The sequence below is a fragment of the Bombyx mori genome, chromosome 9 (genome assembly GCF_030269925.1).
Source record: "Bombyx mori chromosome 9, ASM3026992v2".
In the NCBI taxonomy this organism is placed as follows: domain Eukaryota; kingdom Metazoa; phylum Arthropoda; class Insecta; order Lepidoptera; family Bombycidae; genus Bombyx; species Bombyx mori.
This window is the reverse complement of record NC_085115.1, coordinates 9,173,143-9,194,583: the sequence shown is the minus strand read 5'-3', so window position 1 is coordinate 9,194,583 and position 21,441 is coordinate 9,173,143. Positions and strand designations below refer to the sequence as shown.

The window sequence follows — 21,441 nt, the reverse complement described above, 5'->3', positions numbered from 1 at the left end:
CGGAATTTTTTATAGCATTATAATAACGATTATCCTATTTTTACGAACTCAGACTGCTTTGTGACGGAAATAGACAGAATAATAATTATTTGAGTCGTCGTGACTAAATCATAAAACGCCTAGTGTGCTCACATCGAAGGGCGCGACTATGTCGATATTGTAATCTCGCAGTTAGATGCCCCCTCGTTTTTCTATGGAAATTCGTACTTAGCACTATGACTTCTACGATGAAGACGAACAAAACCGCTACAATTATTACGTACTATGTATCTATTATGACGTATTGACATCTCATACACGAGATTAAAGAGTCTCAATTTAAGTGATTAGTTTTCTAATTTACTTCTATTTCTTAAATTTGAAAGTCAGTATTACGAAATAACATTACGCTTAAAGAAAAAGTGCACTTAAGTGCAGAAAAAAAATCTTGCGCATTTCTTTTAAAGGACCGATTTAAAGGCTGTGGCGGCTACACTTAAGGTTTCAATTTAAAATTGCCATCCCCGTTCTGAGACTACAGCACGACATCGCGTTGTTTAGGCATACTATCCAATATCCAGAATAAAGCACATTGGCTTAGTGCAAAAAGAATAAATACTCAGATTAGGTAATCATCGTGAAATATATTTTAAGTTTCTTTTTTTTTTCAACAATAATTTGGTTAATATTTAACAATATTTCAAGAGTACGTCGGTGGTGCATGGTTTGAAACAGCATTCGTTGACGATTCCTTGGCGCTTGTAGCGGGTCCAGTCAGCGGAGAGGGCGCCTCGACGGCCAGTCCACGGCCAATCGCCGTGCAGGTCTACATCTTCGAAATCATCTGTTGAAATAGTGTGTTTAATTATAAAATTTCAAAATCAGTTTCATAATTCTGCAGTAAGTCGAAATTAAACTTCATTAAAAAAATATAATTTCAAAGTTAATTAAACAGCCAAGTACTATATTAACAGCAGCTGTGACAGTTTTTCTAGTTTATTAGAAACATGCTTAAATTTAATTCAGCGTTTTCGATTAACTTATAACATGATTCAGTATAATTAAATATAACTTATGCTGGCTATTCTAAATGAATATAAAACGAATAAAAATACAAATAAAATACGTTTTGTGTAAAGTTCTTACGAAACTATAATATTTTTTTTATTACATAGTTAAGTGAACTAGCTCACCGACCACCTGAAATTAAATCGTTACCGGAGGAATAGAAATCACGTAAATATTGTGACCGACCTTGAGACATGAGGTCTACTTCAGCTGTCCCAGTCTTGTAATAATAGGCAGGACAGTGGTACCTAACACAACTGAGCTCACAAGACGCTCTTCGTCCAATGTCTCTTAGTTAGTCATAGTAGTTTTATTTTATTTTATTTTTTATTGCTTAGATGGGTGGAGGAACTCACAGCCCACCTGGTGTTACTGGAGCCCATAGACATCCACAACGTAAATGCGCCACCCACCCTGAGATATAAGCTCTAAGGTCTCAAGTATAGTCACATCGGCTGCCCCACTCTTCAAACCGAAACGCATGACTGCTTCACGACAGAAATAGACAGGGCGGTGGTACCTACCCGTGCGGACTCACAAGAGGTCCTACCACCAGTAATTACGCAAATTATAATGTTGCGGGTTTCATTTTTATTACACGACGTTATTCTTTCAGCGTGAAAGTGAATCGTGAACATTTGTTGTGTACGTATTTCATTACAAAAATTGGTACCCGCCTGAGATTCGAACACCGGTGCATCGCTCAACACGAATGCACCGGACGTCTTATCCGTTAGGCCACGACGACCTCATTTTCTCTGGTATTTCGACTTATATAATACACAAATCAAACAATTAACATATTTTTATTTCTGGATCGCTTAAAGCTTTCATCACTGTACGTAAAATAATTATGAGGGCAATCTACGAACCTATCAATCTACGTTCTTCGAATATTCTTTTGAATATTAATAAAATATCAAGAGTACACGTTGTTGTTACTAGCTTTTGCCTACCGAATAATGTGTTTCCCGATGTCCGTTTATCAACGTATTCTGCTCCATAACACACTGCAACCCTTGCGTTTGCAAGGTTCCGTCCACACAGAGTGACTGCTTCCTTGTGCGCTGAGACGTAAGCTAACGCCATCAGCACTATCATCACCGTGAATTTCATGTTAAAAATCTCTGAAACGGCACAAAAGGAGATTCGAGTGATCGTTGAACAATATATAGGACTATTACTTTTTTAATTTAACTACCTACCCACGTTACTTTAAATAACCCGAAAAAAATGACTTCAATGAATGTAGTTGATAGGAATGTAACGTAATAATTAAATAAATAAATAACTAGAATCAAATCACGCACGATCATCCGACCCCAAATTAGGATTATCTGTGCTATAGGTACCAGAGACTGACATATATACTTATATACGTTTAAATATAAACACATACAGATAACAAGCACACAGACAAAGAGAAAACAAACTTGTTAATCACACGAATGTTTGCTTGGTTTGGGAATCGAACCCACGACCCTCTTTTTTGTTTTTCCTACCTAAGCCGATGGGCTTGAGAGACCACTTCAGCGTAACCTTAACTAGTAGGTGAGCTCACGGGGCTCAAACCTGACGTTGTTGCTAACACTAACCCTAGGAAGAGCAGTGCTTCGCAGAATCTACAACCGAATCGGAAACGCGACCCACTGAGGATATCCGGCGAGAGTCAGTGGGCTGTCTCTGTGGGTTAGTTTAATCGCTGAGCCCTTCGTCGTCAGGGATGGGTTCGACGAGGACGGTGACCGGACCACGATCCTCGGCACATTAGCTGACTGTAGTAGCTGTAGAGTTAGTAGGAGGCGTAACTACTTCAACACCGAGTCAGTCAAATTACATTTAAAACATTCATAAACTTCAAAGAAATTATATAATTTTACCTTGTATTATGATCTCCGATGTGGAACAATGGGAAGATTGAAAATGTGTGATAATTTCAGGTGAGTATCCCATGCTTATATACTATTTTGGAGAAAATCAAAGCGGCGTTGATATTACATAAGCGAGCGGAAAACCTCGGTAATGATTACTGAGTAAAATTTTAACTTAAATGTTTTTTTTTTAGCGCAATCAAAAGCATGGAGCTAGGTTTTCCTCCTGTATCATAAGTGTCATAAGCATTGACTGACAACTTGAAATCTGATATCAATACCGAGGTACAGCAGTCACTATCAAAAAACAAGCCCGCTGGGTTTCTATCGTCGATTCCTTTTACAACTTATTTTTAAACCGGCAGGAGAAATCACTTTGTCGTTCAATAAGTATTTTAATCAGTAATCACAAGCCATTCAGATCACCATCGACAGAAAGCTATTTAGGCGATATTGAACTTTAAAGTGTCATAACTAAGACTTCTTTTGGCATAGTGTTATTGCGAACGTGTAGGCACAGAAAGGACGATTGCATCAGTGGTTGACAAAGTTCTGGACAAACTAATATTGATCGTTTTTTTATTCGAAAAACATAAATATGGGTTAAGCGCGACTCGATCCCGTTCAAACTATGTTTTGAAATTAAACATAAAATTTAAAAAAGCTTGTATGATTGTATTCTGTGCGAAAAGCTGATTAATTTTTAGTTCATAATGCTATAAAGCATCGCTAACTTCTATACACTAAGTTGTTAGCTGTCATATCAGGCGCTTATTCTAAATTGCTCACAAAAGCATGTGTTTTCAGTAATTTTTGGGAATAATTGTTTTAGTCAGTAATTTATTCATACTTAATATATTCGGAAATCCAAGTGACATGAGGCAGTATTTAACAGTCCATTAATTCCGCTTAAGGATGGGATGATTTCGGAAATGTGCCTATTTTAAATTAACACGTTGACTGCCATGTGGGTTACCGATGCCATACGTGGTGCATTAAAGTATTTATTTTCGACTTCTCTCTTCGATCTTCTTAACCAGTACAATATTTAGTAGACTCTGGGAAAGACGAATCCGAAGATAATGAGAATGAATCTATTTCTAAGAGACCTAAAAGTCTAATACATACATTAACAAACAAAAGAAGGCAAAGCTACGCAATCCGGGCGTTAGTAACAGAAATCGACATAATTATTTCAGTGCGCCACGTAGAGCCCGTAATGTACCCGTAATTTCTTGTGAGTCCACGTGGGTAGGTACCACCACCCTGCCTATTTCTGCCGTGAAGTAGTAATGCGTTTCGGTTTGAAGGGCGGAGCAGCCGTTGTAACTTTACTTGAGACCTTAGAACTTATATCGCAAGGTGGCCCATTTACGTCGTAGGATGTCTATGGGCTCCAGTAACCACTTAACACCAGGTAGGCTGTGAGCTCATCCACCCATCTAAGCAATAAAAAAATTAAAAAAGACATGGCAAGTCAACGTGTTAACTGAAATACCATATTCTATTGACCCCTTATCACATTGCTAAATTTACTCAATTTCCAATATTTCAGCAACGGTACTAACGCTTATAAAATGTAATATAATTTCCCAGCCTTTTTTATTTGTTACTTAGACGAGACAACGAACTCACGATCTATCAAGTATTCAGTGGTATCAGTGCCCTTAAATGCGACACATTGCAAAATGACTGTCCCACCTTTCAAACCAGAAAGCATAACTGCTACATAGCACAACCAGATGCTGGTACCCAACAGTGTGGACTCTTAAATCAGTAAAATAAGTACCATGCTTTTAGTAGTTCCATATATTGTGAATTAATATCTAGCGATGCACCCGTGTTCGAATCCCGGAAGCGGGTACCAATCTTTCTAATGAAATACGTACTTAACAAATGTTCACGATTGACTTCCACGGTGAAGGAATAACATCGTGTAATAAAAATCAAACCCGCAAAATTACAATTTGGGTAATTACTGGTGGTGGGACCTCTTGTGAGTCCACGCCGGTAAGTACCACCACCCTGCTTTTTTCAGCCGTGAAGCAGTAATGTGTTTCGGTTCGAAGGGCGGGGCAGCGTTTATAACTACATATACTGAGACCTTAGAACTCATATGTCAAGGTGGGTGGTGGCATTTACGTTGTAGATGTCTATGGGCTACGGTAACAACTTAACACCAGGTGGGCTGTGAGTTCGTTAGTTTTTATAACTTGTACTGTACTGTTTATCTCAATATAATAATAAATTTTAAAACCTCTTAAATTGTAAGACCTCGAAATCTTAACTTGTCTTCTTTTTAAAGAACTTCTTCAGTACAGCCTGTATAGAAACTACGGACAATGCAATCGAAGTTGCAAAAACGATTTCCACATTCACAACAATTCAAAAAATAAATGTTAATTACATACCATAGTCCTGTTCTGTAGTCCAAAAAAAAACGAAATAAATGACCCTTTGAGACCCCACTTCCATTCACTGCGGAGTAATAAAGTAACCGCTTTTTTAACCTAACCACACGATATTACACAATAAATTTTCTTTTTTTACTTATTTACGAAAACATTCGCATTTTTAAAGTCACACTAGGATAAACTGCCTAAGCTTGCTCCGATTGACAATTTCAATACTGCTAGATACAATACGATCAGTTTTAACAACTAATCTCCAAGTTCTGTTACTATAGGTGCTTAATAACAAAATCGACTGCAGGCCTGTCACAGACAGAATCTTTTTTTGGATAGATGGGTGAACGAGCCCATAGATATCACGGCGGTATGTTGGTTCCTATCTTGAGGTCGAAATAGTATAACAGCTTTCTCACTATTCTAACAATATTACATGGCTGCTTCGCCTCAAAATAAGCAGGATGATGGCTATCTTTCAAAGCTATTTGATGTTCAGGATCTTGGTGTATCTAGTTCTTTTTATCTCGTTGTCGAAGGTAGTGTGATAACCTTGTATCACCTTGACCGCGTTCATGCGTAACGAACGACGCAGCACCACAGTGCTTAGATGGGTCATAGTGTGGCTCTATAAGGTCACGACCGTATAGTCTTCCACGTGGACTCCCGTGCACATGTACCGGGGTAACCATTTCAGGTGAGGGCCTGTTTTTGTGATATCGTCGCCGTTTGCCACTACAAACGGGTCACTGGGTTAAGCCACCCAGGTTTGTGGGGTCGTATTTATTTGTAGGGCCTCCAGCGTAGCGCCATCAAGTTATCAAACCGCAGTGGGGCAGGCGATCTTCAGGCTGCGGGGGAGGCCTGTCTTATTTGATGGCTACAACCCGCCGCTCAGTAAGTCAAACTCGTGGGGAAAAGTTCTCGCGGGCATCCGTTTAAAATGCCAATCATGCAATCAAAAAAAATCCTTCCCTAAGCACATAGTAATGAATATTTGAAGATAGAACTTAAGTAGGGTTGACGTCAGAAAGACGACCTAATAGTAAAGCACATGCCAAACCCCTATTCTGGTTTGGTTAGAGAACATGCTGCGCCGAACCTTAATTATGTGGGAGAAGGGCAAGATGAAGAAGTTTTTTTTTGTACGAGACTCATAAATTTTGATAAATAAAATCAATCTAAAATAAATCTTGTTGTATCACTGATTAAAATCAAATTTCCACAACTGAGCGACCACTAGTCATTATTAATTATTGTTCGAAATTCGATAATAGAATTTAATGAAACAATGTTATTGGGATTAAATATTGTATTTACAGCTTAATTTAGTAGTAATACCTTGCTATTCAGTACATTGTACTTACACGGTTAAATAACATTCAGTTAGATTGATGAAAATCTTTATGATTTTTATTTTCAAATTACATTGTTGTTTATGGCCCACCAAAAAAGCATTTACAATTGAAATAGAAATTACACGAGATTTTAAAATGTCTGTATTCATTAGTTTCCCAAAATATTTATGATTTGCGAAAATCCGAGAGCAATTGATAGACGATGTTTAATTTAGATTTGTCATAGTTGAACTTGAATTCACTTTTACGTCTCGAGATACGAAGAGTTCAGGATGTTTCTGCACGAGCGGAGCGTCCTTCGGACAGTACCTGATGAGCTCAGCGACAGTGCAAGATCGTAAGCAACATTCATTCGCGACCTGTCTACGAACACGCCGCCATTTTCCTTCAACGAGATGCCGTTGCTTGGTCGTGTCTTGTTGTAGATCTTTAGGCGCCATTTTTTCTGTAAAAACAATAACAACATAAAAACAGATTTTTCTTTTAATTTTTACTATTTTAATCAAATCGTAATTCAATTTTGTAAGTTAACCTACTAGATTATCTAAGTTTTATTGATTTATTTGAACATCATTGTTCACATTTAATATACATCTTTATTCGTCAGAATATATTATAATATTAGCCTCATAAATATTTATGGTACGTACTGTTATGCGGGGTTCGGGAGTTCACGTTTTTAAAAAAAACTATTTGAATGTTATGTTGAACACTATATTACACTGATTTGGTATAAGATTTAGTAATTGTTAAAAAAAATAGAATGTGACGAAAGCAACGAGTACGTCAAATGAGGGCTGAGATTGAACTGTCGTTTTATTATTAAAGTTATACGAGCTTCTCGCATGAAATGCTGAGTGCATGACTTAATGTGTCTACAGTTCAATATAGTCATGCAAAGGGGAAGATACAACAACCCCCCCTTTAAGAGGAAACTTATCGAAAAATAAGTTTTCAATATGGTTTAACCCATACGCAAACGAGGTTGTTCTATTTCCATTTCTGTTTCAGAATTTTGTTCTTTATTAATAGTTAATTTATTAGTTCTGCATAATCTTTGGAGATACTCATTCTTTTTACAAACATAAAAAATCAAAATACTAAAACATAGAATAAAAGCTAGCACACTTAAAATAGGAAAACTAAAAAGACTATTCCAGTCACCTGGATATCGTACAAGATCTTATTCCTTAATTATTTTATCCGAGGCAATATTTATAGTTTATAGACTATCTAAATTAACATTCTGTATTTTAGACATTGGCAAGATATATTTTCTAATTTGGCTTAAATTACAGCAACTATCATTAAGAATATTAAAAGTAGATACAATACTAGGCACATCAATCTTAGGTGAGATTTTCCTCACTAGCTTAAAGTTCTTATGATAACCAATACATTTAGTTGGAATACTAAATACACCTGTACCAGATATAACAATTTCGGTTACATCATTGTTATCGCATTCAATCGAGAGTTTGGAAGATTTAAATTGGACAAATATAAATTTCTCATTATGTAGCTTATGCCATATATCTATGTCACCATGTATTATTTTATATTGACAACTTTCAGGTAAAGTTGTTGCAGATTTTGTAATAATTTCAATTTCACAGGACGGATTTCCGGGTATTGTATAAACATCAGTCGATTCACACAGGTCAGTATAACATTTTTACAGAGATTTAACTGTGACCATTTAGTAAATTCTTTGACGGCACATGCCTTTTCCGCTTTGCCCTCTAGGCTGAGTATATATTTTAAGAGAACCTCTGCTTGAGAAGCGGATGCTAAATTTATGGCGTTGCGACAATTATTTAAGAACGATGTTAGCTTATCTCGTGAACCATCGAAAGTACCGATGAATACGATAAGGACGTTTAGAGCAATTTCCGACATTGTAACAGATTCTTCTTCTTTAACCTCTCTCTGTTTCGTCATTCAATATATGATTTATGTATATGTTATTCAAATATTTATTTATATTTATGTGACTTAAAATGATTAAAACAAACAAACAGGAAGAAAAAAAAAAGAAAAAAAATTATAATAATATTTTACATAAAATTTGAAATTGAAAAAGCACGATGTATAACTTATAGTGGTGAGATTATTACAAGGTTAAAACTTACGGCTATTAAAATTATCTAAAAGTTGCAAGCGCGCGGGCGGTCCTTATCGCTTCTAAGAAATTTCAGATTGCATTGAATGTTAGACGCGTGGTTTGAATATTTTTAATATGATATTTTATTTTAAATCGCAGGGTAATTAATTATTAATAAATTTATAAAACGAATTAGTGATTATACAATTAAGTCGGTGAATTATCAAGTTCCTTATCTTAGGACTTACAGTACGAGGAGCATCTCGAAGTTGGAGCACGAAGAACTGGGAGACGGGATGATGATGATTTGATTCTTGAGTAGGACTTCCTTCACGCGATGAGTTTGAATATATGATAAAATTTGCGCCTTACTTTTCTTCTCACAGGAAGCAGTGGAATTTGATGTGTAGTTTTCTCATAGAAAACAGTGGAATTTGAAGAGTCGTTTTTCACAGTAGACGGTGGAATTTGATAAGTTGTTTTTCAAAGGAGACGGTGGAATCTGATGTCTTGTTTTTTACAGGAGACAGTGGAATTTGAAGAGTGTTTTTTTTTTCACAGGAGACGGTGGAATTCGCAGTGTCTTGACAATTTTCTCCTCTATTCTTTCCAGGATACAGTGGTTATTTTCTTCTTTTTCTTCTTTCAAAGCTCACATTATTATTATTTTCTTTTTTTTTATTGCTTAGATGGATGGACCAGCTCACAGCCCACCGGGTGTTAAGTGGTTACTGGAGCCCATAGACATCTACAACGTAGATGCGCCACCCACCTCGAGATATAAGTTCTAAGATCTCAGTATAGTTACAACGGCTACCCCACCCTTCGAACCGAAACGCATTACTGCTTCACGGCGGAAATAGGCGGGGTGGTGGTACCTACCCGTGCGGACTCCCAAGAGGTCCTACCACCAGTTTCCAGAATCACGGTGATGACTTCAGGTACGAAGACGAACCGAGGACCGGGTTTTTTGATCCCTTTCACGCTGCCACCAATGTTATGCGAGGTTCGGGAGTTCACGTTTTAAAAAAAACTATTTGAATGTTATGTTGAACACTATATTACACTGATTTGGTATAAGATTTAGTAATTGTTAAAAAAAATAGAATGTGACGAAAGCAACGAGTACGTCAAATGAGGGCTGAGATTGAACTGTCGTTTTATTATTAAAGTTATACGAGCTTCTCGCATGAAATGCTGAGTGCATGACTTAATGTGTCTACAGTTCAATATAGTCATGCAAAGGGGAAGATACAACAACCCCCCCTTTAAGAGGAAACTTATCGAAAAATAAGTTTTCAATATGGTTTAACCCATACGCAAACGAGGTTGTTCTATTTCCATTTCTGTTTCAGAATTTTGTTCTTTATTAATAGTTAATTTATTAGTTCTGCATAATCTTTGGAGATACTCATTCTTTTTACAAACATAAAAAATCAAAATACTAAAACATAGAATAAAAGCTAGCACACTTAAAATAGGAAAACTAAAAAGACTATTCCAGTCACCTGGATATCGTACAAGATCTTATTCCTTAATTATTTTATCCGAGGCAATATTTATAGTTTATAGACTATCTAAATTAACATTCTGTATTTTAGACATTGGCAAGATATATTTTCTAATTTGGCTTAAATTACAGCAACTATCATTAAGAATATTAAAAGTAGATACAATACTAGGCACATCAATCTTAGGTGAGATTTTCCTCACTAGCTTAAAGTTCTTATGATAACCAATACATTTAGTTGGAATACTAAATACACCTGTACCAGATATAACAATTTCGGTTACATCATTGTTATCGCATTCAATCGAGAGTTTGGAAGATTTAGATTGGACAAATATAAATTTCTCATTATGTAGCTTATGCCATATATCTATGTCACCATGTATTATTTTATATTGACAACTTTCAGGTAAAGTTGTTGCAGATTTTGTAATAATTTCAATGTCACAGGACGGATTTCCGGGTATTGTATAAACATCAGTCGATTCACACAGGTAAGTATAACATTTTTACAGAGATTTAACTGTGACCATTTAGTAAATTCTTTGACGGCACATGCCTTTTCCGCTTTGCCCTCTAGGCTGAGTATATATTTTAAGAGAACCTCTGCTTGAGAAGCGGATGCTAAATTTATGGCGTTGCGACAATTATTTAAGAACGATGTTAGCTTATCTCGTGAACCATCGAAAGTACCGATGAATACGATAAGGACGTTTAGAGCAATTTCCGACATTGTAACAGATTCTTCTTCTTTAACCTCTCTCTGCTTCGTCATTCAATATATGATTTATGTATATGTTATTCAAATATTTATTTATATTTATGTGACTTAAAATGATTAAAACAAACAAACAGGAAGAAAAAAAAAAGAAAAAAAATTATAATAATATTTTACATAAAATTTGAAATTGAAAAAGCACGATGTATAACTTATAGTGGTGAGATTATTACAAGGTTAAAACTTACGGCTATTAAAATTATCTAAAAGTTGCACGCGCGCGGGCGGTCCTTATCGCTTCTAAGAAATTTCAGATTGCATTGAATGTTAGACGCGTGGTTTGAATATTTTTAATATGATATTTTATTTTAAATCGCAGGGTAATTAATTATTAATAAATTTATAAAACGAATTAGTGATTATACAATTAAGTCGGTGAATTATCAAGTTCCTTATCTTAGGACTTACAGTACGAGGAGCATCTCGAAGTTGGAGCACGAAGAACTGGGAGACGGGATGATGATGATTTGATTCTTGAGTAGGACTTCCTTCATGCGATGAGTTTGAATATATGATAAAATTTGCGCCTTACTTTTCTTCTCACAGGAAGCAGTGGAATTTGATGTGTAGTTTTCTCATAGAAAACAGTGGAATTTGAAGAGTCGTTTTTCACAGGAGACGGTGGAATTTGAAGAGTCGTTTTTCACAGGAGACAGTGGAATTTGATAAGTTGTTTTTCAAAGGAGACGGTGGAATCTGATGTCTTGTTTTTTACAGGAGACAGTGGAATTTGAATAGTGTTTTTTTTTTTCACAGGAGACGGTGGAATTCGCAGTGTCTTGACAATTTTCTCCTCTATTCTTTCCAGGATACAGTGGTTATTTTCTTCTTTTTCTTCTTTCAAAGCTCACATTATTATTATTTTTCTTTTCTTTTTTTATTGCTTAGATGGATGGACGAGCTCACAGCCCACCTGGTGTTAAGTGGTTACTGGAGCCCATAGACATCTACAACGTAAATGCGCCACCCACCTCGAGATATAAGTTCTAAGATCTCAGTATAGTTACAACGGCTACCCCACCCTTCGAACCGAAACGCATTACTGCTTCACGGCGGAAATAGGCGGGGTGGTGGTACCTACCCGTGCGGACACCCAAGAGGTCCTACCACCAGTGAAAAACAGCCAAATTCTCCAGAATCACGGTGATGACTTCAGGTACGAAGACGAACCGAGGACCGGATTTTTGGATCCCTTTCACGCTGCCACCAATGTTAAGCGGGGTTCGGGAGTACACGTTTTAAAAAAAACTATTTGAATGTTATGTTGAACACTATATTACACTGATTTGGTATAAGATTTAGTAATTGTTAAAAAAAATAGAATGTGACGAAAGCAACGAGTTCGTCAAATGAGGGCTGAGATTGAACTGTCGTTTTATTATTAAAGTTATACGAGCTTCTCGCATGAAATGCTGAGTGCATGACTTAATGTGTCTACAGTTCAATATAGTCATACAAAGGGGAAGATACAACAACCCCCCCTTTAACAGGAAACTTATCGAAAAATAAGTTTTCAATATGGTTTAACCCATACGCAAACGAGGTTGTTCTATTTCCATTTCTGTTTCAGAATTTTGTTCTTTATTAATAGTTAATTTATTAGTTCTGCATAATCTTTGGAGATACTCATTCTTTTTACAAACATAAAAAATCAAAATACTAAAACATAGAATAAAAGCTAGCACACTTAAAATAGGAAAACTAAAAAGACTATTCCAGTCACCTGGATATCGTACAAGATCTTATTCCTTAATTATTTTATCCGAGGCAATATTTATAGTTTATAGACTATCTAAATTAACATTCTGTATTTTAGACATTGGCAAGATCTATTTTCTAATTTGGTTTAAATTACAGCAACTATCATTAAGAATATTAAAAGTAGATACAATACTAGGCACATCAATCTTAGGTGAGATTTTCCTCACTAGCTTAAAGTTCTTATGATAACCAATACATTTAGTTGGAATACTAAGTACACCTGTACCAGATATAACAATTTCGGTTACATCATTGTTATCGCATTCAATCGAGAGTTTGGAAGATTTAAATTGGACAAATATAAATTTCTCATTATGTAGCTTATGCCATATATCTATGTCACCATGTATTATTTTATATTGACAACTTTCAGGTAAAGTTGTTGCAGATTTTGTAATAATTTCAATGTCACAGGACGGATTTCCGGGTATTGTATATACATCAGTCGATTCACACAGGTAAGTATAACATTTTTACAGAGATTTAACTGTGACCATTTAGTAAATTCTTTGACGGCACATGCCTTTTCCGCTTTGCCCTCTAGGCTGAGTATATATTTTAAGAGAACCTCTGCTTGAGAAGCGGATGCTAAATTTATGGCGTTGCGACAATTATTTAAGAACGATGTTAGCTTATCTCGTGAACCATCGAAAGTACCGATGAATACGATAAGGACGTTTAGAGCAATTTCCGACATTGTAACAGATTCTTCTTCTTTAACCTCTCTCTGCTTCGTCATTCAATATATGATTTATGTATATGTTATTCAAATATTTATTTATATTTATGTGACTTAAAATGATTAAAACAAACAAACAGGAAGAAAAAAAAAAGAAAAAAAATTATAATAATATTTTACATAAAATTTGAAATTGAAAAAGCACGATGTATAACTTATAGTGGTGAGATTATTACAAGGTTAAAACTTACGGCTATTAAAATTATCTAAAAGTTGCACGCGCGCGGGCGGTCCTTATCGCTTCTAAGAAATTTCAGATTGCATTGAATGTTAGACGCGTGGTTTGAATATTTTTAATATGATATTTTATTTTAAATCGCAGGGTAATTAATTATTAATAAATTTATAAAACGAATTAGTGATTATACAATTAAGTCGGTGAATTATCAAGTTCCTTATCTTAGGACTTACAGTACGAGGAGCATCTCGAAGTTGGAGCACGAAGAACTGGGAGACGGGATGATGATGATTTGATTCTTGAGTAGGACTTCCTTCATGCGATGAGTTTGAATATATGATAAAATTTGCGCCTTACTTTTCTTCTCACAGGAAGCAGTGGAATTTGATGTGTAGTTTTCTCATAGAAAACAGTGGAATTTGAAGAGTCGTTTTTCACAGGAGACGGTGGAATTTGAAGAGTCGTTTTTCACAGGAGACAGTGGAATTTGATAAGTTGTTTTTCAAAGGAGACGGTGGAATCTGATGTCTTGTTTTTTACAGGAGACAGTGGAATTTGAAGTGTTTTTTTTTTCACAGGAGACGGTGGAATTCGCTGTGTCTTGACAATTTTCTCCTCTATTCTTTCCAGGATACAGTGGTTATTTTCTTCTTTTTCTTCTTTCAAAGCTCACATTTTTTTTCTTTTTTTTTTATTGATTAAATGGATGGACGAGCTCACAGCCCACCTGGTGTTAAGTGGTTACTGGAGCCCATAGACATCTACAACGTAAATGCGCCACCCACCTCGAGATATAAGTTCTAAGATCTCAGTATAGTTACAACGGCTACCCCACCCTTCGAACCGAAACGCATTACTGCTTCACGGCGGAAATAGGCGGGGTGGTGGTACCTACCCGTGCGGACTCCCAAGAGGTCCTACCACGAGTTTCCAGAATCACGGTGATGACTTCAGGTACGAAGACGAACCGAGGACCGGGTTTTTTGATCCCTTTTACGCTGCCACCAATGTTATGCGGGGTTCGGGAGTTCACGTTTTAAAAAAAACTATTTGAATGTTATGTTGAACACTATATTACACTGATTTAGTATAAGATTTAGTAATTGTTAAAAAAAATAGAATGTGACGAAAGCAACGAGTACGTCAAATGAGGGCTGAGATTGAACTGTCGTTTTATTATTAAAGTTATACGAGCTTCTCGCATGAAATGCTGAGTGCATGACTTAATGTGTCTACAGTTCAATATAGTCATACAAAGGGAAGATATAACAGTACGCTAAAATCTCGATCGACTTTTTAAGGCCCAAAACTAAACAAATAAAAATGTTAACGCATAATATTTTGGTAGTGAATGAAATATTTGAAAATTTGCAGCTAAGCGAATTTCAGGATTAAAATAGGAGATGTGACTCGGGAATTTATTAAAATAGTTGATGTACTCATAGTCTCAAGCCGAACCGTACACAATATGTTTTGTTATAGGTATATTTAATACATAATAATCATCTTTTACAATAAGTAAAATTACTCATGAATCTATCCTAACTTGATAATACACCATATCATTATTTAAATTTTAAAATATACTATAAAAAATATTTTAATTGAGTGAACTCAATAAAAAGTATAGAAAAACCGTGATTAGAAAGGAAATCACATTAAATTGGCCCGGATTAATAGACGTGTCTAATTTGGTCAACAACACAACTTTTTATAAATAACTAAATATTATAGTTTTCTAAAAAAGAAAAACGATTCCGTGCAGTATCCAGTGGTGGCAGACGAGAATAAAAGAACGTGGCTTAAAACTTAACATATATGAGAACGGTGTAGCTCTCGTAAAAAGTAAGTAAGTAAGTACTTGTTAAGTTTACTTCTAGTGTATTTTTATTTCAGAATACCGCTCTGTCATCAATATACTCCCACTCTTCACGGCATTGGTGAAAGTTAAACTTAAGCCGAGACCCAATTGAATATGTATATATCTATTACTAGCGACCCGCCCTCGCTTCGCTTCGGAAACATTAAAATACACATGAAACCAAAAAAATAAAAAAAAAATAAAAAAAAAGTAGCCTATGTTCATCAGGGACAATGTCGGCTTCTAATGGAAAAAGAATTTTTCAAATCGGTCCAGTAGTTTCGGAGCCTATTCGAAACAAACAAACAAACAAATCTTTCCTCTTTATAATATTAGTATAGATACACGAATAGAAAATTACCACAACTGCAAAACACTAAATACAAAACCACAATGGCCTTATCGCTAAGAGCGATATCTTCTGGAAACAATCCGGCGGATAAGAGTTTCTAAGTAAAAAAATATATCGCGGCGTACATAACGTGATAAAAAAAAAATTAAAGTAAACAATTTATGCATAAATGTCACGTTTACATAAATGCAATACCAATGATAAATACAATAAACATATTAAATATATTAATCAGAAATTTTACCCTTACACAAAGTTAGTTAATTAGTTTATACAGTAGATAAATGTACTTTACAATAATTACTTTACTTATGATTTAGCACAAATTCAACGCCGGCAACCGTAGTGACAATACTGACTGATCTATTGAATTGAGACCAAAATCGGTTTTCATTCAAGCTTTTGAACTATGAAGGTTGTATTGGACAAAGACGATGTACGCGAAATAATTTTATTCGCGCTCATGTGCACGTGTTGACTGACAGACGGCATCGGAGTCCACAGTTCAAAGTCTCAAATGCACCCTCATATCGACCAAAACAGAACAAAAATGACAACAATCAACACGTGCAATCAAACCACACAATTAATAAAGTAAATGAATTGATAACCTATCATTAGCGATGTACCTCTTTTGACAATCTTGTAAGCGTTATTACAGAAGTTGAAGATGATAATGGAGAGCCATCTGCTGCAGCATTTCACTTTGTCGTCGAGGCTGTACACCCTTTCCGCATTGTCGCCGAACACAATGGTGCTACTCCTCATGAGTATCAACATTATGTATATCTGAAAGAAAGAAAAAAAAAACTAATGTTTATTTCTTTTAAATATCGAAACAAATTAACAGATTACGAATTAACAGTTTAAATAATTTTTTTTAATGTATCTTAGAGCAACTTTTCAGTTTAGTTTTATTTTTATTTATTTTATAAAATAAATCAAATGAACCCACATAACATCGAAGTCTCATCTTCGAGAGTATCGATGTATCGGCGGACGGCTCGACAAATGCTCCCTATCAAAGTTACCTGATGAATGAAGCTGTCATCAGAGAGCACGTCTAAATATATCCCCCAATGGTCCAGCGTACGGAATTACTCGATAAATGCGTTTATAAAACATTGTCACGGCAATGCGATAACGGCTCCTCAAAACAAAATGTCACGTGATTTATTAGTGGGTGCTTAAAGCGCGGGCCACACTTGGAAGTGTATTCGTTTTATTTTAATTCAAATTCAAAACTCAATAATCTGCATTCGCTTACAAAGTTTGTTTAGTGGAACATAAAAGCTAACACATTAATTTAATTTTTTAAGAAAACATTTTGAATAAGATATTATGATTGTTATTTTTGAAACCGCCAAACCCTTTATAATGGTAGGCAGCGATTTGGCTGTGCCCCTGGCATTGCTAACGTCCATGAATGACAGTAACCATCAGGTGAGGCGTATGCTCATCTGTCAACAAAGTCATTAAAAAAACCAATTGTGGTTGGTTTTTTTTTTATTGCTTAGATGGGTGGACGAGCTCACAGCCCACCTGGTGTAAAGTGGTTACTGGAGCCCATAAACATCTACAACGTAAATGCGCCACCCACCTTAAGATATAACTTCTAAGGTCTCAGTATAGTTACAACGTCTGCCCTATGCTTCAAACCGAAACGCATTACCGCTTCACGGCAGAAATAGGCAGGGTTGGTTGCCGAGTGATTGGTTTATAAAGATCAATACCAGTCTTGATAACAAACAAGAACTTATAGTTAGCTGAAATCTGAAACTGACCGGTGCAAGCTTCGATCATCAATTGTTGATCGAAGGGTGCAAGGAAATCTTAGTTATAGAGGACCCAGTCTGCGATAACTTACTCCGTACTTGCTTTGATATCTATTACTGCCTATTATCTATTACTGACATCAGAATCACCCGTCTTGAGAGATGAGGTCGATGTTTATATAATATTGTATCACAGTTTCACCCACCCAATAGAAATGAGTAGGATGCATTTAAAATACGCCCCACTACGAACAATATGCAGGTAATAGTTTAAATTCTATTTTAAATATGTTACGTTTTGTATTGTTTTTCTAAATGAAAAATACAAATTATAAATGCTTGGTTAAAAAGGCTTCACTTTACCGTAATTATGTAATTGATTTACATTTAAATGTACATGTTTAATTTACTGAATACATAAAGTTAATTGTTGAATGCGCTGATTATACATATCGGCTAATAGTTCTTCGTGTCTAGTGGTATTTTCCAGAGAATTGAACACTCATCTCGATAGAAGCATTCGTCACGTGCGGACGTGCTCATCGACCACTCGATCGCCCGGCCCTTGTTCGCCCGGCTTTTGTTAGCCCGGCCATTGTTCGCGCGGCCTGTGTTCGTAGTACATCTGCCGACAAAGTGTTGTCCTGGAAGTGTTTATTTGTTTTGTTTCTTTTTGTTATTTCTGTTTTGTTGTGTTCTTCTTTGTCCTGTAGTAATAGCGCCGCATCGCCACCTGCGTTCAATAGAACCGCTCAGGTCCGAGAAGTTGGGGCCTCGCCGCAAGGCGAGTGTTTTTAAGACCCGGGGCCGCCCCACCTGGGCACTCAGCGATCATGGACGCTGTATTTGCGGAGTTCCTCCGACTTCGCTACCCACAGCTCGCCTCAGAGTTTCTGACCTTCAAGGCTAATCACACTGCGAGCCCTCTCGAGGACTCCGCCGTGCTCTCTGCTCCTGCGTCGCCTGTACCTGCGTGCAAAGCTTCTGCATCGAGCACCGCAGCTTCCGTCGTGCCTGCCGCTCCCGTGTCGCCTATACTGGCGAGTAAAGCTGCTGCGTCGTCCACCATGGCCACCGTTTCAGCTGAGCGATCATCCGCGGCCTCCGTCGCGCCCTCTAAAACACCTACACTTGCTCGTAGATCGCCTGCGTCCGCCTCCTCGTGCTCCGACTCTGACTAGGACATGGAGGTCGACCTCGACCCCGCCTTATCGACGGATGGATTCACCCTGGTACAAAAGGGTAAGAAGCGTGCCGCGGAGTCTCGAGCTCCCGCGGCCGCTAAAATTAGCAAAGCCGCGAACGCGTCTCGCCCCCGCCCTCAGACTCCCGTTGCGCCCCGAGCCCGTGCCACTCCGACGCCGCGTCCGGTGGCACGAAATAAAACCCAGACCCCTCCCCCGGTTATGCTTCAAGAGAAGGCAACTTGGGATCGAGTTTGCCTGGCCCTTAAGGCCAAAAATATCAATTTCACGAATGCCCGTAATCTCGCGAACGGCATTCAAATTAAGGTTCAAACACCCGACGACCATAGGGCTCTCTCTTCTTACCTCCGTAAGGAGCGTATAAGTTTCCATACGTATACGCTTCAGGAGGAGCGCGAACTCCGTGCCGTCATACGTGGCATCCCTAAAGATTTGGATGCGGAGCTCGTCAAGGCCGACCTTCTCGAACAAGGTCTACCAGTTAACTCCGTACACCGCATGCACAGAGGCCGCGGAAGGGAGCCATACAACATGGTTCTCGTCGCCCTCCAGCCTACCCCTGAGGGTAAGCAAATATTCAGCATACGAACGGTCTGTAGGCTTTCCGGAATCGCCGTCGAAGCCCCACACAAGAAAGGCACACCTAGTCAGTGCCATAACTGTCAATTATACGGACGTTCTTCCCGTAACTGTCACGCGCGCAGTGTTAGCAACACTCCGGTTTGAGCCCCGTGAACTCACCTACACGTTAGGGCGAAGCATTGTTAGTTAGCCTTGAGAGGCTATTTCAGCGAAATGTGAAATGTGTCGAAGAGAGCCACTTATGCGTCCTCACGGCTACAAGACTTATCCAGAATAATCTTTTTTTCATTTTGAAGGTTTTTTTCAATTATGTAATGTTGTGTCCAAACTCATAAATTCTTATTTAACGGAAAGGTTTATTTATAGCGTTCATTGGGCAGCGGGTATTGAAATCGTTTTCGTGAATAGCTCCGTTTTTCGGAACCAAATTAGGAACATTTTTTACAAAACTATGTTAATTACTGTAACGCCCAGTCACCGTCCTCGTTGAACCCGTCGCTTGCGACGAAGGGCTCGACGAGCGAATTAACCCACTGAGTTTCTCGTCGAATCTTCTCAGTGGGTCACGTTTCCGATCCAATGATAATTCTGCGAAGCACTGCTCTTACTAGGGTCAGTGTTAGCATCACTCCGATTTGAGCCCCGTGAGCTCACCTACTAGCTAAGGCTACGCTGAAATAGGTTCTCAAGACTATCAGCTTAGGTAGGAAAAATAAATAAATAAAACTCTAACGTCAGTATAGGATGTATTTTATAACAAATAAAAAAGTAGCTGTCGCTAAATATGTATGTATTCATTTTGTCAATTCTTATAGATAACTATTCTATGGTTTTTTATTATTATTAATAAACATAGTCTGATCTCATTACCCATACACGACTTTACTAACCGCACTACGGTTCCGTCTCGTGTGGACCACCACTGACTCCTTAGAATGCAAATCTTTACATACCCACAAATAAATAATTATAAATAAAAGTAAAAAGCCTTTTATTTCCTGCTAAAATACAAAGTAAATAGGTATTTAATAAATTTTATTTCTCTTCACTTATGTTTGGCAGAAACCCATTCAACATGGTGAAGGCCTCCTCCAAGTCCTTCCATTTGATTCTATTTTGAGTTACCTGTATCCATCGAGGGCCAGCAATAGCTTTTATATCGTCCTCCCATTTTGATATCGGGCGACCCTTTTTTCTTTCCCTTGTGGCCCTTTCCATGCACTTATTCTTGCAGTCCATCTCTGGTCCTTAAGTCTGGCTACATGACCAGCCCATTTCCACTTCAAGTTTCTGGCATATTCGAGAGCATCTATAGATTTTTTCTCTAATTTTTGTGTGTCTGATTTTATGAATCTGTCTTATATTCAGCAGACTTCGCTCCATTCCTCGTTGGCAGCTTACTATTAGATTATTGGCCTTTGATGTAAACTTCCAAGTTTGGCAGCCATAGGTCAAACATGGTAGAATGCAGGAATTCAGAACCTTGATTTTTAAGTATATTGGCAACGTGCTTTGAAATACTTCACGTAAATTCCAGTACTTGTTCCAGGTGAATTGGATTTTTCTTCCAATCTCCATCTCATTGCTTTTTCTTTCAAAGCTGATCTGTTTTCCTAAGTAAATATAGTCTGTGTATTTCAATAGTTCGTTTCCGACTGTTATTTTCTTTCTAGCACTATTTGTCATTACCATAGTTTTTGTTGTATTCATTTCTAAGCCTACTTTAATGCTGGCTCTGTGGAGAGACTCGACCATGTATTGAAGTTCTGAACCTGATTCTGCCAGCACTACTAAGTCTGCAAAGTGGAGATGAGTCAGATATTTATTTACCTTCAATATTTAAGCCGAGGTTTTTCCAATCTAGCTGTCTAAATATTGTTTCAAGTATGGCAATGAAAATTTTTGGGTACATGGG

At 37.2% G+C, this 21,441-nt stretch overlaps 1 protein-coding gene and 1 non-coding gene across 6 annotated transcripts; one reads left to right on the top strand and one right to left on the bottom strand.

Annotated features, from left to right (window-relative positions):
• Positions 1 to 603: 603 nt before the first annotated feature.
• On the bottom strand, positions 604 to 17,095 carry LOC105842846 (bombyxin B-3-like). Of its 5 annotated transcripts, none has more exons than XM_062670099.1 (4): positions 16,996 to 17,095; positions 16,594 to 16,753; positions 2,004 to 2,174; positions 604 to 823 (listed from the first exon to the last, which is right to left on the bottom strand). In XM_062670099.1, the coding sequence occupies exons 2-4, from the start codon at positions 16,742 to 16,744 to the stop codon at positions 669 to 671; spliced, it is 477 nt and encodes a 158-aa protein (XP_062526083.1). In that variant the 5' UTR covers positions 16,745 to 16,753; positions 16,996 to 17,095; the 3' UTR covers positions 604 to 668. The 5 variants fall into 5 exon arrangements, with proteins under 5 accessions (XP_062526083.1, XP_037868872.1, XP_062526084.1 ...); XM_038012944.2 differs by having other exon boundaries at positions 16,920 to 17,073; XM_062670100.1 differs by lacking the exon at positions 2,004 to 2,174 and having other exon boundaries at positions 16,920 to 17,073.
• On the top strand, positions 11,422 to 11,566 carry Mir3275 (microRNA mir-3275). The gene has a single exon (NR_107560.1). It is a non-coding gene; the product is annotated as a microRNA mir-3275 (primary transcript).
• Positions 17,096 to 21,441: the final 4,346 nt, after the last annotated feature.

What these genes read in the sequence shown, in the direction of transcription:
- LOC105842846 (XM_038012944.2), bottom strand. An exon ending in TTACAAGATTGTCAAAAGAG is followed by an intron (nt 2,175 to 16,593) that starts GTACATCGCTAA and finishes GTGCCGTTTCAG; the next exon opens with AGATTTTTAACATGAAATTC. An exon ending in ATCGGGAAACACATTATTCG is followed by an intron (nt 824 to 2,003) that starts GTAGGCAAAAGC and finishes CTATTTCAACAG; the next exon opens with ATGATTTCGAAGATGTAGAC.